Here is a 22,374-nt window from a genome sequence, read left to right as displayed (position 1 = left end):
TAAAAAGTCAAGCATTATATAGAGATTGAAAAGGTGGTCAGGCGACTGCAGCATTAGTAGCAGACAAACAAAATCCCACAGAATCACAGTGTAGGATTAAAAAAGAAAAAAAAGGAAAAAAGGTTAAATTACCTTGGCAGTAGCATGAGTTCGTATGAGACCGTGTAATGGAACGTCCACCTTCAAGCAAGTGAGCAAAACAAGTCACTGCCTAGAAGGGGAGCTGTTTAAATTGGTTGAGATAATTGCCTAATTGGCAACAGCTGGATATATTTACCTCTAGTCTGCCTCTTTGGCAGTCCCCCTATGGGTTCCTTGGTGCGCAGCCGCCGAGCGAGTTCCCGACCGCGCATGCGCGAGCGAGATCACGGCGGAAGTCCGCACGGCCGATGCGTTCCACCGGCACGGTCACTTCCGTCGGCGTGACACGCAAACAGGAAGTGAATGAGCGAAGCCGATGGATCTCAGAGAGAGCCAATGGTAATCGCTCAAAAGGCGGACACTCCGCGGGGCGTCCGCCTACCGTGCCGGGCTGTCACCAAAGGCACACAGGTATGACCAAGAAGTGGATCATGACGAGCAAGCGTCTTAATCAATATTGCCTCAAAAATAATAATAATAAAAGATATTAAACTTAATTATTGGTTTGATAGAAACTATTGAATTGGATTTATTGAAACCAAATCCCCTTTTTTTTTTTTTTTGCTCTTTGGTAAAAAACTTTGCCTCTCTTTTTTGCCTAGCAGATCTCCCAGTGTTTGTGGGTAGTGATGTCGCGAACATAAAATTTAATGTTCGCGAACGGCGAACGCGAACTTCCGCAAATGTTCGCGAACCGGCGAACATTGCGAACCGCCATAGACTTCAATAGGCAGGCAAATTTTAAAACCCACAGGGACTCTTTCTGGCCACAATAGTGATGGAAAAGTTGTTTCAAGGGGACTAACACCTGGACTGTGGCATGGCGGAGGGGGATCCATGGCAAAACTCCCATGGAAAATTACGTAGTTGACGCAGAGTCGGGTTTTAATCCATAAAGGGCATAAATCACCTAACATTCCTAAATTGTTTGGAATAACGTGCTTTAAAACATCCAGTGTGTGTATACGATCAGGTATGATGTTGTATCGATCAGGTAGTGTAAGGGTTACTCCCGCTTCACAGTGACAGACCAAACGTTTAACGCACCGCAAACATCCGCAAACAGACCAGAACCGACCAAAATGGGACAGGTACTAGGATTTAAGGGTTAGGGTTAGGTTTAGTGTTAGGGGCTAGGGTTAGGGTTACGGTGAGATACTTAGGGTTAGAGTTAGTAACCCTACCCCTACGCCTCTAACCCTAACCCTCTAACCCTAAGCACTAAAAATAACCCTAAATAACCAATAAATCCAAATACATTTTTTTTTTTTTTTAATTTTTCCAATAATTGGCTCTCTATCAAAAATTACAATTTTTAAGAACTTTTTTTTGTGTGATTTAGTGTCTGGGGGGTCTAAAAAGTGTACCTGTGAAGTTTCAGCTCTGTAGCATGTCCAGAACCAGAAAAAAAGATCATTTTTCAGTAGAGCAGGGATGGTGGGACCCTCCTTTTAAACCTATATGATCTTTCTTTTCTCGTTCTGGACATGCTACAGAGCTGAAACTTCACAGGTACACTTTTTAGACCCCCCCCCCCCGACACTAATCCCAAAAAAGTCATGCCTGCCTCCAAAAATGGCTGATAAATATATATATAAAAAAAATAAATAAAAGCAGACTGAAATACCAGCCCTAAAAAGGGCTTTTTGGGGTGCTGTCAGGATGCTGTAACTTACAGCAGGAGTGGACACAGAACCCTGGCCTAGCTAATGATTTCCCTATCAATTCAGCAGCAACAGCAGCCCTCTCCCTGCTCTAACTAACTCTGCAGCTTCAGAATGAATCTAAGATGGATGCTGCCCTTGCTTTTTTATAGGAGGTGGGAGGGTCTGGGAGGGAGGGTATGCTGATTGCCTGGAATGTGTCTGCTGACTGTGAGGTACAGAGTCAAAGTTTGCTCAATGATGATGTATAGGAGGCGGACCGAAGATTGCATATGTTCGCCCGCCGAGGCGAACACGAACATGCGAAGTTCCCCGGGAACTGTTCGCCGGCGAACCGTTCGGGACATCTCTATTTGTGGGTTCCAGTTGTCCCCACTCAGCTTTTAGCTGACGGGCACACATGAGCAGGAACGTGCTTATATGATTCGTCTTCATTCAATCTCTCCATTTTCTCCAATAAGGCACCCCAATGCAGGGATGAGAGCAATCCAGCTTCTTGTTTTTAATGTTATGGGCAAGCTCACATTTTAAAGTGTCATTCGGCAGATACTGTAAGTGTTCCATTACATCATGTTAAATATAAACTTTGCTTGAAGTGTATATGCAGTATAATGTTTACATAAATTAGTGCACATGTTATGGCATTTTCTTTATACGTAGATTTTTGGTATACTTACCATTAATTAATCAATATGTGATTGATCACTTGCAGACCGCTATACAAAGGTTGCCCCTGAAGAAGGAATTCTGATTTGTGTCTCTGAAACGCGTTGGGCACTCACCTTCAACACAGCGGTACCTGTTTTTGCCCCATGACATCATGACTTGTACACAGCTTGCTACATGTTTTTAACATACAATTTTTGTATTTATGTTCTCTAATAAATTTATTTAATTGTATACATTGTTTCAAGTTATATATTATTTTCAGTGCCTTTAAAGTCCCACCCCCAGGGGAATTTTTTTTCCGAGTAACTGTAAAGTAGTTCATCTCTATGATGTATGTAGCCTGCTGCAGCAATACTGACATTTCTAAAGGAAAAAATTTAAAATATACATACAAATTTCAAATGGCATGTACTTGTCATACAGGTGCAGAAATATTGGGCTTTTGGTGTTGATGGTGCCTGAACACCGTAACCCCTCACAGTTACTCTTGCTGGGTGCAGGAACGGGACCTGCTGGTAAGAATTCCATACAAATTTGAAATCGTATGTACTTTTCATATAGGTGCCAAAAATTGGGCCTTTGCGGTTGGTGGTGCCTGAACACAGTAATCAACCCCTCACAGTTACTCTTGCTGGGCGCAGGAACGGGACCTGCTGGTAAGAATTCCATACAAATATGAAATTGCATGTACTTGTCAGTTGTCTTGGAGGTGCAGAAAAATTGGGCCTTGGGTGTTGGTGGTGCCTGAAAACCGCAACCCCTCGCAGGTACTCTTGCTGGGCACAGGAACGGGCCCTGCTGCTCAAAAATTCCATACCAATTTGAAATTGGCAAAGATCAAGTGTTGTATGTGATCTTATCAGTGATCTAGTGGGGGCGCTGTGCTGTCATCTGACCTGGCCAAGGTTGGGTGGCGGCTATGCAAACCGGCTGGACTGATGGGGACCTGGAAGGTTAGTATTGGCAGGAACTGAAACTGAAATTGGGCCTTTGGTGTTGGGGGTACCTGAACACCGTAACCAACCCCTCACAGTTACTCTTGCTGGGCATAGGAACGGGACCTGCTGGTAACAATTCCATACAAATTTGAAATCGCATGTACTTGTCAGTTGTCATAGAGGTGCAGAAAAATTGGGCTTGGGGTGTTGGTGGTGCCTGAACACCGCAACCCCTCGCAGTTTCTCTTGCTGGGCACAGGAATGGGACCTGCTGGTAAGAATTCCATACAAATTTGAAATTGCATGTACTTGTCATGCAGGTGGCAAAAATTAGGCCTTTGCTGTTGGAGGTGCCGGATCACCATAACCAACCCCTCACAGTTACTCTTGCTGGGCACAGGGCACAGGGACAGGGCCTGCTATTAAAAATTAAATACAAAATTTAAATTGGATGCACCTGTCATACAAGTGCTGAAAAATTAGGTCTTGGGGTTGGTAGTGACCTAAACCAAAAACATTGTTGGAAGCTAGCAGAATCAAGGTTGAAGAATAGGATAGGCAGCATACGCAGTCTTCAAGGGATGGCAGACCCCTAGCAAATTCAATCAGTTACATCAGCATCAGGGGCTTGATAGCACTTGTTGATCAAGGACTGGTTCATTTTCATAAAAGTCAGCTGGTCAACAGAGTCTGTGGACAGACGCACTCTTTTGTCTGTCACAAAACCTCCAGCAGCACTGAATGTCCGTTCAGAAAGCATGCTGGAAGCAGGACAGTCCAGTAGCTCCATTGCATATTGAGCAAGTTCTGGCAAGCGGTCCATCCTCATGACCCAGTGGATGCTCAGCTGCAAAGGTCTCCAAGTCTGCTTTTGTGCCTAGATAATCATGCACCATATGATGGAGACGCTGCCGATGGTTGCCTAAACCTAACAGCCCTGGATGCTGCTGAGGACAAGAACTGTTTAAAGGCATCGGTCAGCCGGCCGCCTTCTCCACCGCTCCTCCTTTGGCTGAACGATGCTTTAGAAACACGTCCGGAGAATGTTGACCTCCCAGTCTCTGGAAAGGCAATACACAATTTTTTTTTCAAGGCCTCCTCAAGATGTTTCCTCCTCTGCTCCCTCTGCGAAGGCAGGATGAGCTCTGCAACTTTGCCCTTGTAACATGGATCAAGAAGGGTTGCCAACCAGTAATTATCCCTCTCCTTGATAGCACGAATCCTCAGGTCCTTTCGCAGGCTTTGCAGAATCAGGGAGCCCATGCAACGTAAGTTGGAGGAGGCATGAGTCCTTTGGGTCACTAAAGATGACATTGTCAGCAGGAGCAACCTCTCCCCAACCACGTACAACTCCTGGGGAATCAAAACCATCCCTTGAAGACTGCTGTATGCTATCCTCTACATCCATGCTGCCGCAATCCTCCTCCTTCTCTTCCTCCTCCTCCTGTGTGTTTTGTGTCCCTGCAGGGATGATATCTGCATAAAGGGGGCCTTGTGAGGAAAGGAAGTCCTCCTCTTCCTGCCCCGTCTAGGATTCCATGAAGCATGTGCTCCAGCAGGTAGACTAGAGGGATAGTGTCACCGATGCATGCATCATCCTGGCTCACCATCCTTGTGGCCTCCTCAAATTGTGACAGGACGATGCATGCATCCTTTATCAAAAGCCACTGGCGTGGCCAAAAAAAGACCAAGCTCCCCTGACCCTGTCTTCGTGCCAAACTCACACAGGATCTCATTTATGGCCCTCTGCTGCGTGTGTAGCCGCTGCAGCATTGCCATTGTGGAGTTCCACCTAGTGGGCATGTCACAAATGAGGTGGTTGGTGGGCAGGTTGAATTCCCGTTGAATGTCAGATAAGTGAGCTCTGGCATTGTATGAATGCCGGAAATAACCACAGACTTTTCTGGCCTGCCTTTCGGAGATCTTGGAAGCCCGGGTATTTGGTCAAGAAATGCTGCACCACCAGATTCAGGACATGTGCCAAGCATGGAACATGGATCAAGTGTCCCTGAAGGAGGGCGGAGAGAAGGTTGTTGCCATTGTCGCATAAAACCATTTCTGGCTTAAGCTGTAGTGGCGTCAACCATCTCTGAGCCTGCCCCTGCGGAGCTGACAATCTCTGCCCCGGTGTGACTCCTATCCCCTAGACAGACCAACTGAAGCACGGCGTGGCATCTTGTTGCCTGACTGCTTGCGTAGGCCCTTAAATGCTTAGGGAGCACTGCTGCTTCAGAGGACAATTGAGCAGAAGAGGACATGGAGGAGGAGGAGGAGGTGGTGGTGGAGTAGCCAGATGTGGCAGAATCAGCACCAGCTTTTTGGAGGCTAGGTGGCAAAACATGCTGCAACACTGAACCCTGTCCTGCATCCTTCCCAGCTGCTAGCAGAGTTACCCAGTGCGCCGTGAAAGAAATACAACGTCCCTGTCCATGCCTGCTGGACCAAGAGTCAGCAGTAATGTGCACCTTCCTGCTGACTGCTCTGTCCAACGAGGCCAGGTGGATCAGCCATGTGCAGCAGGTGGGGAGGTGGATCAGCCATGTGCAGCTTCCTGCTTATTACACGCACAGCCAGACTCACGCACAGCCCTGTGTATAGCAGGGGGCTGATCTCATCGCTCTATAGCAGAGAGTTTTCCAAAATGCTTACTAAGGAGTACTAAGCCTGACATCCCCTAATTACATTGATCCTACCATCTGTCTGGAGAGGCGGCCCCTCTTATCTGGAAAGCAACCACGGAATTCTGAAATATTTGGGTCTAACATCCGACCATACTGGTTTGGTTATTAGCTGGGAGAGGCTGACTCATTCAATTGAGCAGCCACGGAATTTTGGTAAGCTGCTTACTATACCTGATCACAGAGGTGTCCCCTTTTCACACTTATCCTGGGTGTCACTGGAAAGAATCCCTTCCTTGGAATATCCTGCATGCGGATTCATCTTTATTTTGCACTAATTTTTGTGGGACTGTATTCATTTATTTGGACACTACCCATATTCTTTATATATTTCTTTATGAATACTGGAATTTTTCTATTCACAATCATATTCACTTTAATTTTTAGCTCTGCACTTTTGTGTTATATTGTTTTGCTTGAATCACTGTTAGTTGATTTTGTGCCAGCTGCTTACATTTAATCGTTTTCTCACTCATCACATTGTCACATTAGCACGGAAATTTTTTTACATTATTTAATGTGGCCAAGCTAGCTGGGACAGTATTTCTTTCTACGGATCAACAACTGGGGTAGTGAAAATTGCTGCTGTTCAAATCAAGAGGTGGTGTACTGCTAGCAGATTGGGTGCAAGTCTCTGTGGCACTCATTGCTATACCATCATCCCTCTCAATGCAGGTATTTGAGAAGACATAAGATATAGGGCTAGAGATCCCAGATGAGGTGCAAGGTGTAGCATCCTTGTTTTGATTTTGTGGCTCTTTCAGGTGCGGTTGCCAATGGACTGCATGGCAGGTCGTCATATGCCTTGTCAAGCATGTGGTGCCCAAGCGGCTGGTGTTCTGGCCATGCTTGATCCGCTTCAGACAGATGTTGCAAACAGCAACGCTGTGGTCTGCTGCACATGTGCTGAAAAAAGCCCACACTAATGAACTTTTGGGAGTCCGGGGGGGGGGGGGGGGGTTTGTAGCACCCTGCACCTGTGGAGCTCTGTGGTGTGATGCAATAGGTGGGCTACTCCTATGGCGGCCCCTGGAGCACATCCTGCCTCGTTGGAGTTGTGCCTCCTCCTCCTCCCCCCCCCACTTTCCTCCTCTATCCAGTCAGGCACCCAAGTAAAGTCAGTGACCTCATCATCCCCCTCCCTCCTCGTCACTGGAGTAAACTTGGCAGCATGCTGCAGCTGTGGGAATATGACTGCTAGTTTCCTGTCTGTCATTTTCACCCCCTCTCTCTAGGCTCACGTTATTCCCTTCATCAACCTGGGAACCAACATCACAGCTTTCAAATTGCTGCACATCCTGCAGCAGCATGTCTCTGACACTATGATCGAATAGTTCAGGTGACTCCTCCGTGCATGATGGTGGGGCGACAGAAGGAGTAGCTGTGGAGAAGGAGCCTGTGGAACGGGCCACTTTGGCAGCTGCGGTGGAAGGCAAACTACTGTGAGCATGGGTGTCAGAGGATGATGAGGATGAGGACGGCTTATTTATATACTCCACCAACTTTTCCACATATTGTGGCTGAATAGGATGGGCAGCACCGGAAATAAAGGACGGGCGTGCCCCGCCTGCAGAGGATGCACCATGTCGACTGTGACCACCACTTTTCAAAACAGACACAGAGGCTGCTTGCCCTCTTTGTGGCCTGCGAGCGTCTGCCTCTCCTTGTCGGCCTTTCGGACATGTGGATAGAGATCAATATAGGGTATACGCAACTGACCGATAGCTACTCAAAGACCTGATATGATCTAATCAATACCCCTATATATAGATAGAGATCAGATGGATATAGGGTATACGCAAGTGACTGATATGATACTAAATGACCTCATATGATGTAATCGATAGCCCTAAATATAGATGGAGATCAGATGGATATAGGGCATATGCAAGTGACCAATAAGATACTCAATGACCTGATATGATGTAATCGATAGCCCTATATATAGAGGCTATCAATCGACGAACAATTGAACGGCCGATGTTCGAGTTGAACTTAGCTTCGACTCAAACTCGAATCTCATCCCTAGTAGTTGTTACCTTTTTACAATCGATTACAGAACTGCTGAACTCATACTATTACAAGTCATTACAGACAGCAAGAAACTCATACTTAATGGCAATATGACTAAAAAGCAACTCACACACATTTATCATTCAGAATGGCTTTGTCATGTAACAATGCCAGTGATTTTATTTTTTTGTGTCATAATGACAGGGTTTTTCAACTTGCCTTCTACAATACAATGTTATCAAATATACAAAAAAGCTACACATATTGACATAAAAAGTATAGTAACTGCAACATCACACAAATTATATTCTTTCTTCTGGGTCTTATTTTTTCTGTGGTAATTTCTTCAGATATACGTGGACACCATTTACAGATCGTAGTACAATTTGAGGAATTTTCTTTGGCACATTCTCAGGGTCCGGGCTCAGTTCAAATCTCTGTAATGTCAATGCCAGGGCGACTTTCATCTCATTCATGGCAAAGTTCTGTCCAATGCAGTTTCTGGAGAGTACAGGGCAACATTTTTTTTGATAATCATCTATAAATGAAACCCAATAGAGAACTCCCACATACAGTAGGGGCCATTCGTCCTGTTAGTCAAAACTCCCAAAAATGCAGCAGCAGAATTGGCTGTGTGCATACAGTACAAACAAAATGGTCCTATTTGAGTTAAAGGGACACTTTCATTTTGCTCATGCAAGCTTGGCCAACTGCTTGCCCTCCCATACCACCCTTTCCTCTGCTGCAGCTTGCACTGGAATCAGCTGTATAAAACAACCTTGGAGGGTTGTGTTACCCCCTCCATCAGTCATGTGACAGTGCTCAGACCCTGCGATTAGCTGCTAGGCTCAAGCACTATCACCAAGGAACAGGATACATGCTCCCCCATACCCATACAAAGGTTGTGATGGAGGCAGGAGTGGTGAGGGAGCACAGGCAATGTAGGTATAAGGGAATCACAAGGACAAGGTGACAGTGTCTCTTTACCCCTTTTAATATACCTCATGGTCACAGAGGGGGAGATTTACTAAAGCTGGTGCACACAAAATCTGGGGCAGCTTCTAGGTTTTATTGGCAAATCTTAATTGCATAAGAAGAAGTTAGAAGTAATTGGTTACCATGCACAACCAACAGCAGGGCATGGAGGTCAGTTTTAAACAGCAGCACACTTACATTGAAGTTAGCATGAAACAGCCTGGATAGGGAACACCTGAGACCAAGCAGCTGTGATCAGTGTGAGGCTGTGGGCATCACTGAGAAAGTGAAAAAAAAAAAAAAAAAACCCACTACTTGTACTACCTTCCTCTTATCCCTAAACACTTACTTGACTCCTGTCACCGATCCAGCCCTGTCTTGGCTGCAGCACCGCTCCACTCACTTCTTGGTCTCACAGGAGACACTGAAGGCAGCGGGAGACATAGGCTCCTGCTGCTGTCAGTCAGTCTCCTGTGAGGAGGGAGCAGGGATGTGACCTCCTGGACACACACATAGCCTAGCTGGGGAGTACACGTGCACTGGTGCCTCCTTAGCACCTGGCTTACTAAAGAGGCACCTGGAGGAGGGAGAAGAAGGACTGCCAGAAGGAAGTAAGAGACCATTGTACACTATCATTGCACAGAGTAGGTAAGTGTACCCTCTTTTTTTTTTTTATTTTAAAAAGCCTTTAATAGCATTTTAATCCATGCTAAATGAAGGAAAAAAAAATTGGCTGGACGCATACTTGGAAATTTTGTAACCCTAGGAATGGCCTTTATGTTTTTCTACCATTCCATAAATGGGAAGACATACTACCTTAAAGGGTATTGCTATGGTCCCAATAGCCCCGGATATCCTCTAGGCATCTAAATCCTATTTATATAGCGCTGGTAGTATAGCGTAATGAAAAGTAAGCGAGTCTGCTTCTTTACTCCATGTTATCTCTTTCATCTCTCTTCAAATTTAATTTCCCTGCTGCAATTCCTTAGAAACGAGCCATTAGTTACTTTGTCCTTTACTGACAGTAATAAGACACTTAGGAATTAACCAGTGGAATTATACTCGAAAAGCAACAAGCAACTCCACTGCTTGATTTTCCGAAAGCATATTGTGCATTTATTCTCATTGTTAACCAATGAGCATCAATCTGCTAAGACAGGGGTCTCCAAACTTTCTAAACAAAGAGCCAGTATACTGCATTCAGACTTTTGGGGGGCTAGACTGTGGTCATTGGGAGTAGAAAAGGTCCAAACATCAGTGGAAGAAAACAATGCCCTATCATTGTTACCATTGGGAGGAATTGTGTACCATCATTGGTGTTGTTGGGCCCAACTGTTGGTGTCATTGGGAGAAAGTGTGCCCCATTGTTGATGTCATTAGGAGAAATTGTGCTCCTTTATCGGAGTCAATGTGTGTGTGTGTGTGTGTGTGTGGGGGGGGGGGTATGCCCTCTTGTTGGCATTGGTGGATAAAATAGTGTCCCACAGCTGGATAATATTAAGCAAAGGGCTGCATCAGGCCCCCGGCTGCAGTTTGGAGACCACTGTACTAAGAGAAAGAAATATGAATTTGCATTTCAGGTGTACATAAAAAACAAAAAACTCATTATAAATACCGTATTCTACCCTGAGATCATTCTCCTTATAACTATCCTGACAATCCCAGCTCCAAAAACCAAAAAGTGGCTGATGAATTTTATTAACTGCAGCTGGAATTCCAAGAAATCCTCCCATACCCAAAACTATGCTGAAATGATGGAAAATTGTCTAATACCATGCTGTGCTGAGTTCATTGGTTTTTAAAGTGTCACTTACACTACAAGAGAGGTTCACATAAAAGTGGGCACATATACAACTGTATGTGCAAAAGCTCCCAAACTGTAAAATAAGGCTAGGAGATATACCTTGATCCCGCTGAGAAAGGTAGAAAGGCATATGAATGGCGGCCAGTGGAATTCTCTGGTGAAAATCTCAAAGGATCAAAAACCTAAATGTAGAAAATCACAATGTGTGAAATATTTTAAAATGAGCACTAAAAACATAAAATACCAGTCAAAGTAAATAAAACGAGGTTTAGAACACTAGTTGGGAAAATGTTAAGAGAAGAGCATACAAAAAAATGGCATGGTGTTACCACAAAGTGTATGTATAGCCCAAACTTTTTTTTTTTTAATTTTGAACATATTAAAACACCAAGTTTTTTTGCTGCTTGTGTCCCTGTGTGTGTGTGTGTGTGTGTGTGGGTTCACCTATTTCAAATGGTTCCACATGTTTAAAATACATACTAAGAGAAAAGAGGATCTAGTACTTTAAGTAAAGTTAGGCAAAATCAGAAGAGACCTTGAGGATTACAATTTCCAAAGGGTTTTTAATTGCAAGAGAAAATCATGCACTGTATTGAGGGCAGACATTGCCCCCAGCCCACTGGGCCCATCCACCCTAAAGGAAAGATCACCCCTAGAACTTCTATTACACATAAGTCCTTAATAGACCAACCCAATGTTATCTAACACTACAACTCTTACACCTAAGCCCAAAAAACCAAAACCCTGCTAATAGACCAATAAGAATTATTCAGACCCCGCTACTAAAGAGAAATACTGAAAATCAACAGAAAAAAGGTGCATAGTGTCCTCCCTCTTTCACTTCCCGACACTAGCCCTCTTCACGTTGAGCCTGATTTTTGTCTCTCTGTCCCTCAACCTTTAGTTCCTACTTTCACACCCAACGATTCCAGTTCAGACTGCATGGTCAAAGAACAATTTAACTTTATCTCTTCAGCTTCAACACAGATGTAGGAACCTGGGTAAGAAGCTAAATCTGTAGAGTCGTCATCTACACCGGACCATTGGAATTTTTAGTTTCTCCCCCCTTGCTGGTTCACACCAGATCAAAAGTCAACAAAAGTCAACATAAAAAGAAAACTAGACAGAGGCAAGCGAGGGGGTAAACACAGATGTAAACAAAGGCCAAACTATTAAACACTGTAAAAATTTTTAATCTATCCTCCCATTCTCTATCTAAATCTGAGACATCATTATTTAACCGTGGACCGTGGTCTGAATTTTGCCCCATCCACACTACCCAATCCTTTTATTATATATAAGGATTTAAATTATTTTATACGGAACTCGACTCTCAAGCGGTGTTATAATATATAATCCAGCAAAAATATTACTGATCCTAGTGCCAACCTTACCTCACTGCCTTCAACAGAATATTGAAGTCCCAACAGAGATTGACTCAATAGGGCTTAAATTATTGGAGGAAGTTTACATTAGTAAGGAGGATAAGGACTTGGCCTTCTTCACTCAACATCTGTCTACTTCCCGCCCCTCTGTAAAGCGCAACCAATTTAAACCAAAGTCGGTTTTTAATCCGGTTCATGCCAAGGGGCCCCATCTACAAACTTTATCAGGTAGCCTATTCGGAAAAAGTTCAAATGTGCAATCAAACAGATTCTGTTCCCGCTAGACACTCTAATCTCACTCCTAGTGAACGTAGGGCACTCCTTCAACTAACTAAAAATCATAACCTTATCATTAAAACGGTTGATAAGGGAGGTGGCATAGTAGTACAGGACAGGGAAATGCATCTTCAGGAGGCCTGCAGACTTATCAGATACCACCACCTATCAAAAATTACACTTAGACCCTCTTCCTGTATTTACTAAGAAACACAGTCTCTCACCAAATCAGCCAAGGAATTAGAGGTACTCAAGAAACAGGAATTGGCCTTTTTCAATAAAGACTTTTTTCAACACCTCATTTTTACCACATTCCAAAAATACATAAAGATCCAGAGAATCCAACGGGCAGACCTATTGTAGCGGTGATTGACAGCATCACTAGTCCATTGTCACTTTACATAGACCAATTTCTCCAACCTTTGCACAAACTCTTCCAGTGTACATTCGTGATGGAGTGTATCTTCTTGAACAGTTAGCCAGTTACTCTTGGGAACCCACCTACCTATGGGCTTCCCTCAATGTCAATCATTTCTGTTACGCACAAAAATTGGTCTTCAAGCTGTTTCTCACTATTTGACGGGGGATGAGTCACTCCATTCTCAGCAGGCACAGTTCATTCTAGATGCCACTGAGTTTTGGCTAACGCACAATTATTTTAAATTCAACCAGGAATTTTTTCTACAGGTCAAGGGTACAGCTATGGGGGCTAATTTCACCCCTAGTTATGCGAATCTCATGATGAGTCTGTGGGAGGAAAATTCCATTTAGTCCAACAACCCATATACCTCCCATATTAATTTTCTATAAGAAGTATATTTATGACATTATAGTCATCTGGGATGGCCCTCAGTCCATCCTCGATGAGTTTGTTTTGCATTGCAATGACAATACATTAAATTTATCCTTCACCTCAGTTAGTGATCTATTTGAGTTAGCTTTCCTTGACTTGATGCTTTACCACCAAGAGGGCAGCATTTTGGCTAAAAATGACACCAAACCATCGGCTGGAAATTCTTTTTTTACAGTTTCAAAGCGGTCATCATCCTAGATGGATCTTGAATATTCCCAAAAGTCAGTTCTGTCATTTACATAGGAACTTTACTAGGCAAAGCGATTATATTGATCAGAGCAAATTACTTACACAGAAATTCACTAACAAATGGTACCCAATGGCACCAATAGAACAAGCTCATTTACAATATCTATCAGAATCATGTACCAATGGGGGAAGATAGACAGAATCCCAAAACCCAACCAATTAGTTTTCACCACTCAATATCACATTAAATCCCCAATAAATGGAGCAGATATTAACTAAACATTGGCCAATCTTGCTACAGGACCCACATTTAAAATCATCGATCCACTCCAAACCTAAAAAGTCTCATATAGGAAGGCCAGAAATGTTAAAAATTCAGTGACCCCGAGTAAAATAAAAACATTACCCACATCCACTTCTGATAGAGCCAGTTTATGTCTCATTCCTCTAGTTGTCATGTTTTAGTACTGTAAGGCTCTGTGTTTAACTTGTAAAAATGTCACCCATGGCCAAAAACAATTTTTCGGTAAAAGATCAAACATATTCTAGAAGACAATTTTACAGCTGTTCTTCGGAATATGTGATCTTATTCCATGGACTTATTACATGGACTTATTGCATGGACTCATTACATGGACTTAGCTGCCCATGTGGCTTAGTGTATGTTGGAAGAACCATCCGCACCCTGAGGAAGAAGTTCGGGAAACACTGCCACTTTGTAGAACCAGGTGAGGACCATTAGTGTCCCCCGGCACTTCCTCAAACATCACAAATCAGTCATCTGTAGGACTGAAGGTTTGGATCATTGAATCCATCCCTAGTTCTTTCCCTCCGGCAGAGCGCTTCAAACGCCTCTGCCGGAGGGAAACCTTTTGAATTTATGCCCTTGATGCACTCACGGGGGGTTGGGGGGGGGGGGCCCCATGTATGCTTCCTGAACCCGAAAATAGGCAGCACAGTATGGGTACATTGTGGGCAGGAGGCCTGGAAGAGTTTAAAAAAAAAAATAAAGTGAAAAATCATGTTCCCTGAAGTAAATCCAGCGTCTATCATGATGAACGCCGACCTGCATGAAAACCCCCCCAAAAAACCTGCTGAACACAACGGATCCGTCCGATAATAGAATAAAGAATTTGGAAAACGTTTTGAATCCACCCGTATAATGCATATACAAAATGAATCCCAAAGAAACAAAACAAATCCAGGAAACAAACCGGACCAAAACAACGAATACAAAGAAACAAAATATCAACCTGATAAATGCATCAGAAACTAAATGGAAATGAGATTTTTTTCTGCTTGTACATGTATATTGATTGCTCAGACTTGCAGATTACACAACTTTCTCATCAGAGCTCTATGACAGCACATAGAGCTCCTAATAGGGATCTTGTGGTTGTAACATGGACTGCAGAGCCCTGCTGCTTACACAAGGAGAGCTGCAATCTCCCAGTGCAATCTGCAGGACTGAGCTGTCAGCTTGACAGACTGTTCTTGCCAGCTTGACCCAAACAAACTATTTAAAGTGGTAGTGAACCTGGAATTCTACGTTAACTATTTGCGGACAGCCGTATGTATACATACAGTATGTCCGTCAGCAAATGGTTATAACAAGCTCATGGCTGCAGCTGCTGGATAAAATCATGAATAGAATCACTTGTATGTTAATATTATTAACACTGTTAACTAGACCAAGCTTACCTCTGGATCATCCCAGACACTGGGGCATCTGTTAATGGTATATATACTCATAATGACAACAGAATCTGTCAGATAAAACAAGAATAAAAACTGATACATTGTAAATCTCAGATCAGGGAGGGCAAATAATATGATTAGAGATTGTTTTTCAAGGGGTTTTTTTTTTTTTTTTTTTTTAAGAATTATTGAGCCAAGTTCACTCAAAATACAAATTTATCTTGTATTTACTACAGAGCCAAAAGTGAAATAACCCATAGGGTAGCAATCCTCTTGCCTAGGATTGCTGCTGACACACATAGTAATCCATAGCATTTTAATGATGAGCAGAATATATCCACATGAGCTTGGATTTGGTCCGTATCTGGGTTCAGACCAAACCTGTAAGGAAGCTGTCACTCCCACTGACAACCAATCAACTACGAGCACAGAACATTCCTTGCCCCACAGCTGCACGTAAAAGGGTGGGGATGCTTGTGACATCATTGACCTAATATGGCCATAATAAGTAAAATTACATTGGTGGGCCATATTAGGTCAATGTTGTCACAAGCATCCCCATGTGTACGTGCAGCTGCGGGCAGGTAATGCCTGGACCGCTTTACATATGATGTCTCTCCACTGGTACTTCGGCTTAAACTGACAAACCATTGCTGTCTGAAGTCACTGAGCACCGTGTTCTTGCTGCTTCTGTATCTGCCGATGCAGATGAAAGTGACAAAATCTTGCTCACTTGGCCTTACCTTGGCTCTTTCTTATAGGATTTTGATTTCTTCTTGGCTTCTTTCCTCTAATACCGTCTCATAGGACAAGTGTCCTAGTTTCTGCAGATTTTGCCATTGTTTGATGTATTTGTCTATTGGCAGAGACATATAATAGAGATATTCTAGAGCTCACTTAGGTCTTTGGTTGACCCGTACCTCAGAACTGTCCCAGATCCAGATCCTGTGGGACCTTCCCAGGATTTCAACGAAATGCTTGTGTTCCGCAAATCGCGGCTAAAGTCCTGGAGCCTATGGCCGGAAACATTCAGTCACGTCCAGCCGCAATGTATTTCAGTCTGCCTTGGATTTTGTTAGGCTGCATTTCCACTTTTACATTGAAATTGGGATAACACCTACTTTATATTTGTTATGTGTTTCTATTAGCATAACAAACATTTAAAAAAACTCTGGTTACCCTTTTAAGCGATTTTTACTTGTTTAAAATATCTTCCCAAGCTATCCCTGCTTTGTAGCATTTGGAGTCCGTGGAGTAATGTTAACTTATTTAACCCTGTCTATGCGGTGCTGGCAGAAACTACCAGCCGCCAGGGATCAGAAAGGTATACATCATGGAGTGCATCTTCTTTCTCTTAGTAATTTCTCTTCTCTCTTCCTTTTCCATTTACTCCTTTCCTTGTACTATCCCTGTAGAACCAGGGAGATAGACGTTGCTAAATCTATTGCACAGAACACAACATTGAAGGGATGGCCACAACCCCCGGTCTAGGGGCATATACAATGGTTAGTGGTTCCGGATCTCCTAGATTCCACCATAATTGGGAAAGAGGACATCGGCCATACAGCCACATTATTGTGGTCCTCCCTTTCTCTTCCTTTCCCTTTCCTAAGTCCTTCATCTTCCCCTTCCTAAGTTTTTGTTGGAGAAGCGACGGAGACACCGGCAGCTCTCTTTTGCTAATTGTATGTTACAAGAATGTTATTTGGTGCATTTTCCTTTTTTTTTTTTCTTTTACATGGTTCGTTGAGTAAAGTGCAATAATAGAAGTGCAGGTTAGATGATGGAAAAATACTCTTTGCAAAATATTTATTGTGTAATGATGCAGATCTATGCAATACTGTTAAAGCTCAAAAATGTTTTTCTCTCTTGAAAACTTAAATAAGAATCATTGAAACAGAAACTACCAGCCGATTCAACCTCCCTCACATGCACACCTTCTCCCCGTCAATGTCTGAGATTAGTGAAGCTGAGACTTAGGAGATAGTGGACCACATGGGTTTGAGAGCTCGCTCCTGTGATGATGGGGCTGAGTAGTAATCCTGGTTAGTGTCTTAGCAATGTCCAAGCAGCAAGGCAGGACAGGATGATGCCACCTCTGGTTGCTTTTCAGTCAGGCTTCCAGAAGTATGTGAAAAGGCCTACACCTATAGCAAGGGCATTGTGTGTACAATGTGCGATTGGTAATACAAAATGAAAACTGTGGAAATTACTTTACACAGTGGTACATTGCCTGTTGCATAGCTTGTGCATTTTTAGACATATTCATGGTAGCATGGTGTCACCATACTAGGAGCAGTTCGTTGAAATGATATGAGTGCCATAGTAACAACAGAACAATTTGGTGTGGTCATTGGCATGAGGAGGATATAACTATGTGGCAACCACATTCTAAGGCTTCATGTACACTGGCCTACATTTCCAGTGGGTGGCTGACGGTCAAAATGTTTCTATCCTGAACACGATTCTTTTGTGTTCAAGAGAGGGAGGTTGAAGCTCATCTAAACTCTGCAGCTCCTAAAAAAAGGCCCGTACACACTTGACGGAAATCGGACGAAATATCCTCCGATTTTTCTCTCTCTTGCTCAGCGTTTATAACCGTTTTTAGTTGACAGTGCACAAATATTCAAGAAATTTCTTTTCCGATTTTTTTTTTTTTTTGGGGACATTTGTTCCTAGACTTCCGGGTTGTCAGCAACTTCAGATCATGTGCCTTCTTTCGTATCCGATTTTTCACGGACGTACTGCATACACATTAAACGAAAATTGGGCATCTGGGGACGGACGATAAAAATTTTGGTGTATGTCCCTCCGTTTTTTTTCGTTGAAAATTTCGGTATCGGCTGCTGAAAGTGGTGTACACACTAGCCGAAAATCGGACGATTTTACCTCGGACGTGAATTTTCTGCAGATTTTCTACTAGTGTGTACCCCACTTAAACTCTTCTAAAAGCCTGTGTACATGGAGTGGAGTTGGAGTTGAGTTTATGAGCTTTAGCAAAAAAATGCTCAGGCTTCATGTACACTAGCCTACACTGGCAGCTCCTAAACTTGAGTTATTGTGCCAAAACTCATCAACTCCATAAAAGCCTATATAGGGTTGATTGACTAAAGGCAAATAGACTGTGCACTTTTGCAAATGCAGTTGTACTCTTCATGAGCATTTGCTCCGGGGATTAGTAAATGAGCAGCAAAAATGCTGTTTTTTTATTTTCCTTGCACGTCATTGGGTATTCTTTGCAAAGTGAAGCTTTACCTCATATACAGAGCTCTGGAGCAACTGCACTTGCATTTGCCTTTAGCAAATCCACCCTAGGTGTCAATGTACACAATGGAGTTTAGGAGCTGCCGCATTTACATGAGCTTCAACCCTCCCTCCCAGGTTTTTGCCGCGTTTTGCATTTTCCCACAGACACAGTAAATGCAGGCCAGTGTACATGAAGCCTTAGAGTGCACCATGTGTAAACATGTCCTTTGTAGACCCCTAATTATGTCTACAAAGGACAATGGCAAATTGTAATAAGTGCAGTTTTTGAAAAATATACCATTCACAAAAGAAAATAGTAGTAAGGCTTTAAGAGACACAGACCACACAATATCTGTAAAAACATTTAAGACAACTGACCTTTAGAAAGGGTTCGCCCATCAGGGAAGATGATGGGTGAGGAAATCTGACGGGCCACTCCTGGCACTGGTGGATACAGGCGCATGCTCTCCTTAATACACATGTTGGTGTATGGCATCTTGCCCAGATCCTCCCTGATCACACACAAAAGTGAAACATATTAAAATTGTTTAAAGCCAAACTCTAACAAACCTTTTCATAATCTCCTAGCAGGGGTTTAAAACTAAAAACCCAACTCTGGCTGCAAAACTTCTTTGACTTTGTTCCCCACAGCATTTCCTTTCTGCCACAAAAATTTCCTCAGCCTTCTGTGTTGAACGATGCCCAGAGGACTATGAATATTCTGCAATATATGCAGAGAGAAGCACTGAAATGATAGCAAAGCATCATGAAGAATTACCCACCGCTGGAGAAGATCCAAGGAGTAGGGGGACCCTAAAAGTCATGTGACTAACCTGAAGAATTTGGAAAAGAAATGATAAAAATAAAAAAGCAAGGCGATGACTGTAGGGGTGCCCTGAGCTAGGCTTAAATGTCAAAGCATTTTTATCCCTAAGTATTTTATAACTGTGTGATGTTGCCATACCCATCCACTATAACATAGTTGGCAGGGTTGAATAAAGACAATAGTCAAGCCAGTTCAACCAATGTTGGTTTGTGTGTAGATAATTATTTCCCATATCCCTGTGTATTGTGTTTGATAAGATGTACGTCCAAGAGTCTTTTGAAACTATGAATACTTCCTGTTGACACCACTGATTATGGAAGAGAGTTTCACGTCCTTATTGCCCTGACAGTAAAAACCCACTACGCAGCTTAAGGTTAAATCCCTTCTCTTCCAACCTCATTGTGTGGCCCCGTGTCCCCTTACACTCCCTGAAACTGAATAGCTTTCTAACTACACAGGGATTACCATTGAGATATTTGTATTTCACTATCATATCTCCTCTCAAGCGTCTCTTATCCAGGAAGAATAAATTTAGCGCTTGGAGTCATTCCTCGTATTTGAGGTCCTCCAGCCCCCCAATAATTTTGTTGCCCTTCTCTGAACTTTTTTCAGCTCCAGTACATCCTTTCTAAAGATTGATGACTAGAACTGGATTGAATACTCCAGATAACAACTGTGTTATTATTATTACTGTAGTATCATGAACCATCCCTTCTTTCCCGAGTCTCATTCTAAGATGAGTAAATCATTATGCAGTTTACACCTGTAGCCGGGTCCCGACTATCATGTTTAGGTATACAGACTTATCTTTTGTTTGTTGAAATTGTTCCTATGCCCCTTTAATGCTGACCTCAGATGGGATTGTCATCTTGCTGGAACTGGAAGATTGGCATTGTGGGAACTGTAGTCTTTTGCAGAGTGCTGATCATGTGCCTGGATTACTCAGGAAACTACCTTCCCAGGAGGCCAGGAGAGAGTGAAGCATTCTGGGAGAGGTTTTAAAACTATCTGCGAGACAGACAAACTCTCTTGCTCCTGGGACCCATCACGTGCACATCAGCCTGCTGAGTGGTGTGTGAGACAGCAGATTGCGGCCTACTGCATGAGGCCGCTTACGGAACTCTGCACTGCAGATGTCTTTGCAGTATTGCTGAGAGAGAAAGTGGAGGTCGGCTGAATATCCTGAGGCAGCAGGTTTCACAGACACCAGAGATCACATTGCCTGTTCCATAGGGCCCTCACAGGTGGACATCGGAAGTTGGTGAGAGGGTGCCTGTTCCTGGTCCAGACCGCAATTATACATTTCATCTTTGCACTGAACACAAACATTGAAGCAGACAACAGATCCTTTAGGATTACAATTTATCAGCTTGATCCCTTTTGTGATATTAAGCCACAGTGGAAATTGTCTTTTATGAGCTCCAACTGCCGGTGAAGAATATAGCAAGGCCTTGCTAAGGGGTGGGACATTGTTGCATCGCTGCTCTTAAAGGGGACATGTTCTAGTTTCTATTGCCATATCTTTAATTAGAATACTAACGGTATAGGTTAGCTTAGAGTACCTCTTTGGAGTACTGCTTTACTATAATAGAGAATATCTATATACTTTCAGAATATAGAAGATATCAAGAAACAGTATTAAACACACTGTTTATTTGTGGTTTTTGGTGTCAGTCTTGCTGAACTGATAGTTTTTGCAGGGTTTAGCTTACTGACATAATTTCACTTGCTTATTCATCGAGTAAAAGTTGAAACTCATTTATCCTGTGTCAGTGTGCTCCTTAAAAGGTGTATACACTATGTCTGAACTTAGTGTGTCAGGTGGGCTGGACGCGTTACAGGGTCACGGTAGTGCGGAAGAACACCCATTAACCAGCAACCCTCACGGGGGTAGTGCTACACACCCTATGCCTCACTCACCATTACCACTGCTTAGAGGCTCAGTCCAACCAAAACGGATAATAATGTTAAGCATGGATAACAGTGGGTTGAACCACCAAATAGTTCCTTATTTCTGGAAGTATACAAACATTGGAAAACAATGGGTGTTTTAACTCTCAAGCATTCACACAGAACTGCTTTTTTTTTTTTAATGCTGAGTGTGTATCATTTAAAAGAAATACAAAGGTGGTTGGCCTTTAAGTTTTGATTGACCATTAGTAGTGCACAGAAAGCTTTTTAGCATGTCATCCTATTATTTTGGACATTGAGATAACATGTGCTCACCATTCCAACATGTTCCGGCCTCCCAGCAGCTCTCTGATCTCCTCTCGACATTTGTCCTGGTGTTCAGGGTGCGCAGCCATACAGTATAATGTCCAAGATATCCCGCTGGCTGTTGTATCATGTCCCTCAAACATGAATGTGTCCACCTCTGCACATAGGTCCTCATTGGAGAGACCCTTATCATTTTCATCCTAATGGTAAAAAAAATAAAATGTATATTAATTATCATCATCAGAGAGACCCCTACCATTTTCATCCTAATGTAATAAAATAAATAAAATGTAAATGAACCACTACTACTACTACTACTATAGCACTGCCAATATACACAGCGTTTTACATATATTATACATTCACATCTTTCCCTGCCCTCAAAGAGCTTACAATCTAAAAGGTCCCTAACTCACATTCATACATACTAGGGACAATTTAGACAGGAGCCAATTAACCTACCACGAGGAAACCCAAGCAGGCACAGGGAGAGCTGTGGTTGGGATTCAACCCTACGACCCAAGTGCTGCCAAGCGGAAGTGCTAACCACTTAGCCACTGTGCTACCCACACATTATTATACAGTATATACAAATGTGTCAGCAAACCCTCAAAACACATTATAATAAAACAGGAGTCAAAAGCCTTGCCCTAGTCTACTTAGGATTGACCCAAAGGTAATCAGATATGCCCATATTTGGGTAAAACTGGGTTAGTAAAGACATCCATATATTCTGCCCTCACAGGTTGACTTTAATTCTGAATTCGGAGAAAATTCTTAAAAGTAAATTTTGAGTGAAGTT

General features: G+C 43.0%; 1 protein-coding gene across 1 annotated transcript in view; it reads right to left on the bottom strand.

The window, feature by feature from the left end:
- Nucleotides 1-8,416: 8,416 nt before the first annotated feature.
- LOC309561371 (cytochrome P450 4B1-like) overlaps nt 8,417-22,374 on the bottom strand; it is a 41,198-nt gene continuing 27,240 nt past the window's right edge. Inside the window, exons 8-12 of the mRNA XM_082265251.1 lie at nt 21,582-21,772; nt 18,908-19,041; nt 15,287-15,351; nt 10,982-11,064; nt 8,417-8,604 (exon numbers count right to left, since the gene is read on the bottom strand). Coding sequence (XP_082121377.1) covers nt 8,427-8,604; nt 10,982-11,064; nt 15,287-15,351; nt 18,908-19,041; nt 21,582-21,772 — 651 coding nt within the window. The 3' untranslated portion in view covers nt 8,417-8,426. The remainder of the gene's footprint in view (nt 8,605-10,981; nt 11,065-15,286; nt 15,352-18,907; nt 19,042-21,581; nt 21,773-22,374) is intronic.

Source organism: Pelophylax lessonae (genome assembly GCF_965119305.1).
Source record: "Pelophylax lessonae genome assembly, chromosome: 8".
Classification (NCBI taxonomy): Eukaryota; Metazoa; Chordata; class Amphibia; order Anura; family Ranidae; genus Pelophylax; species Pelophylax lessonae.
This window is presented reverse-complemented; position numbering and strand designations above follow the sequence as displayed.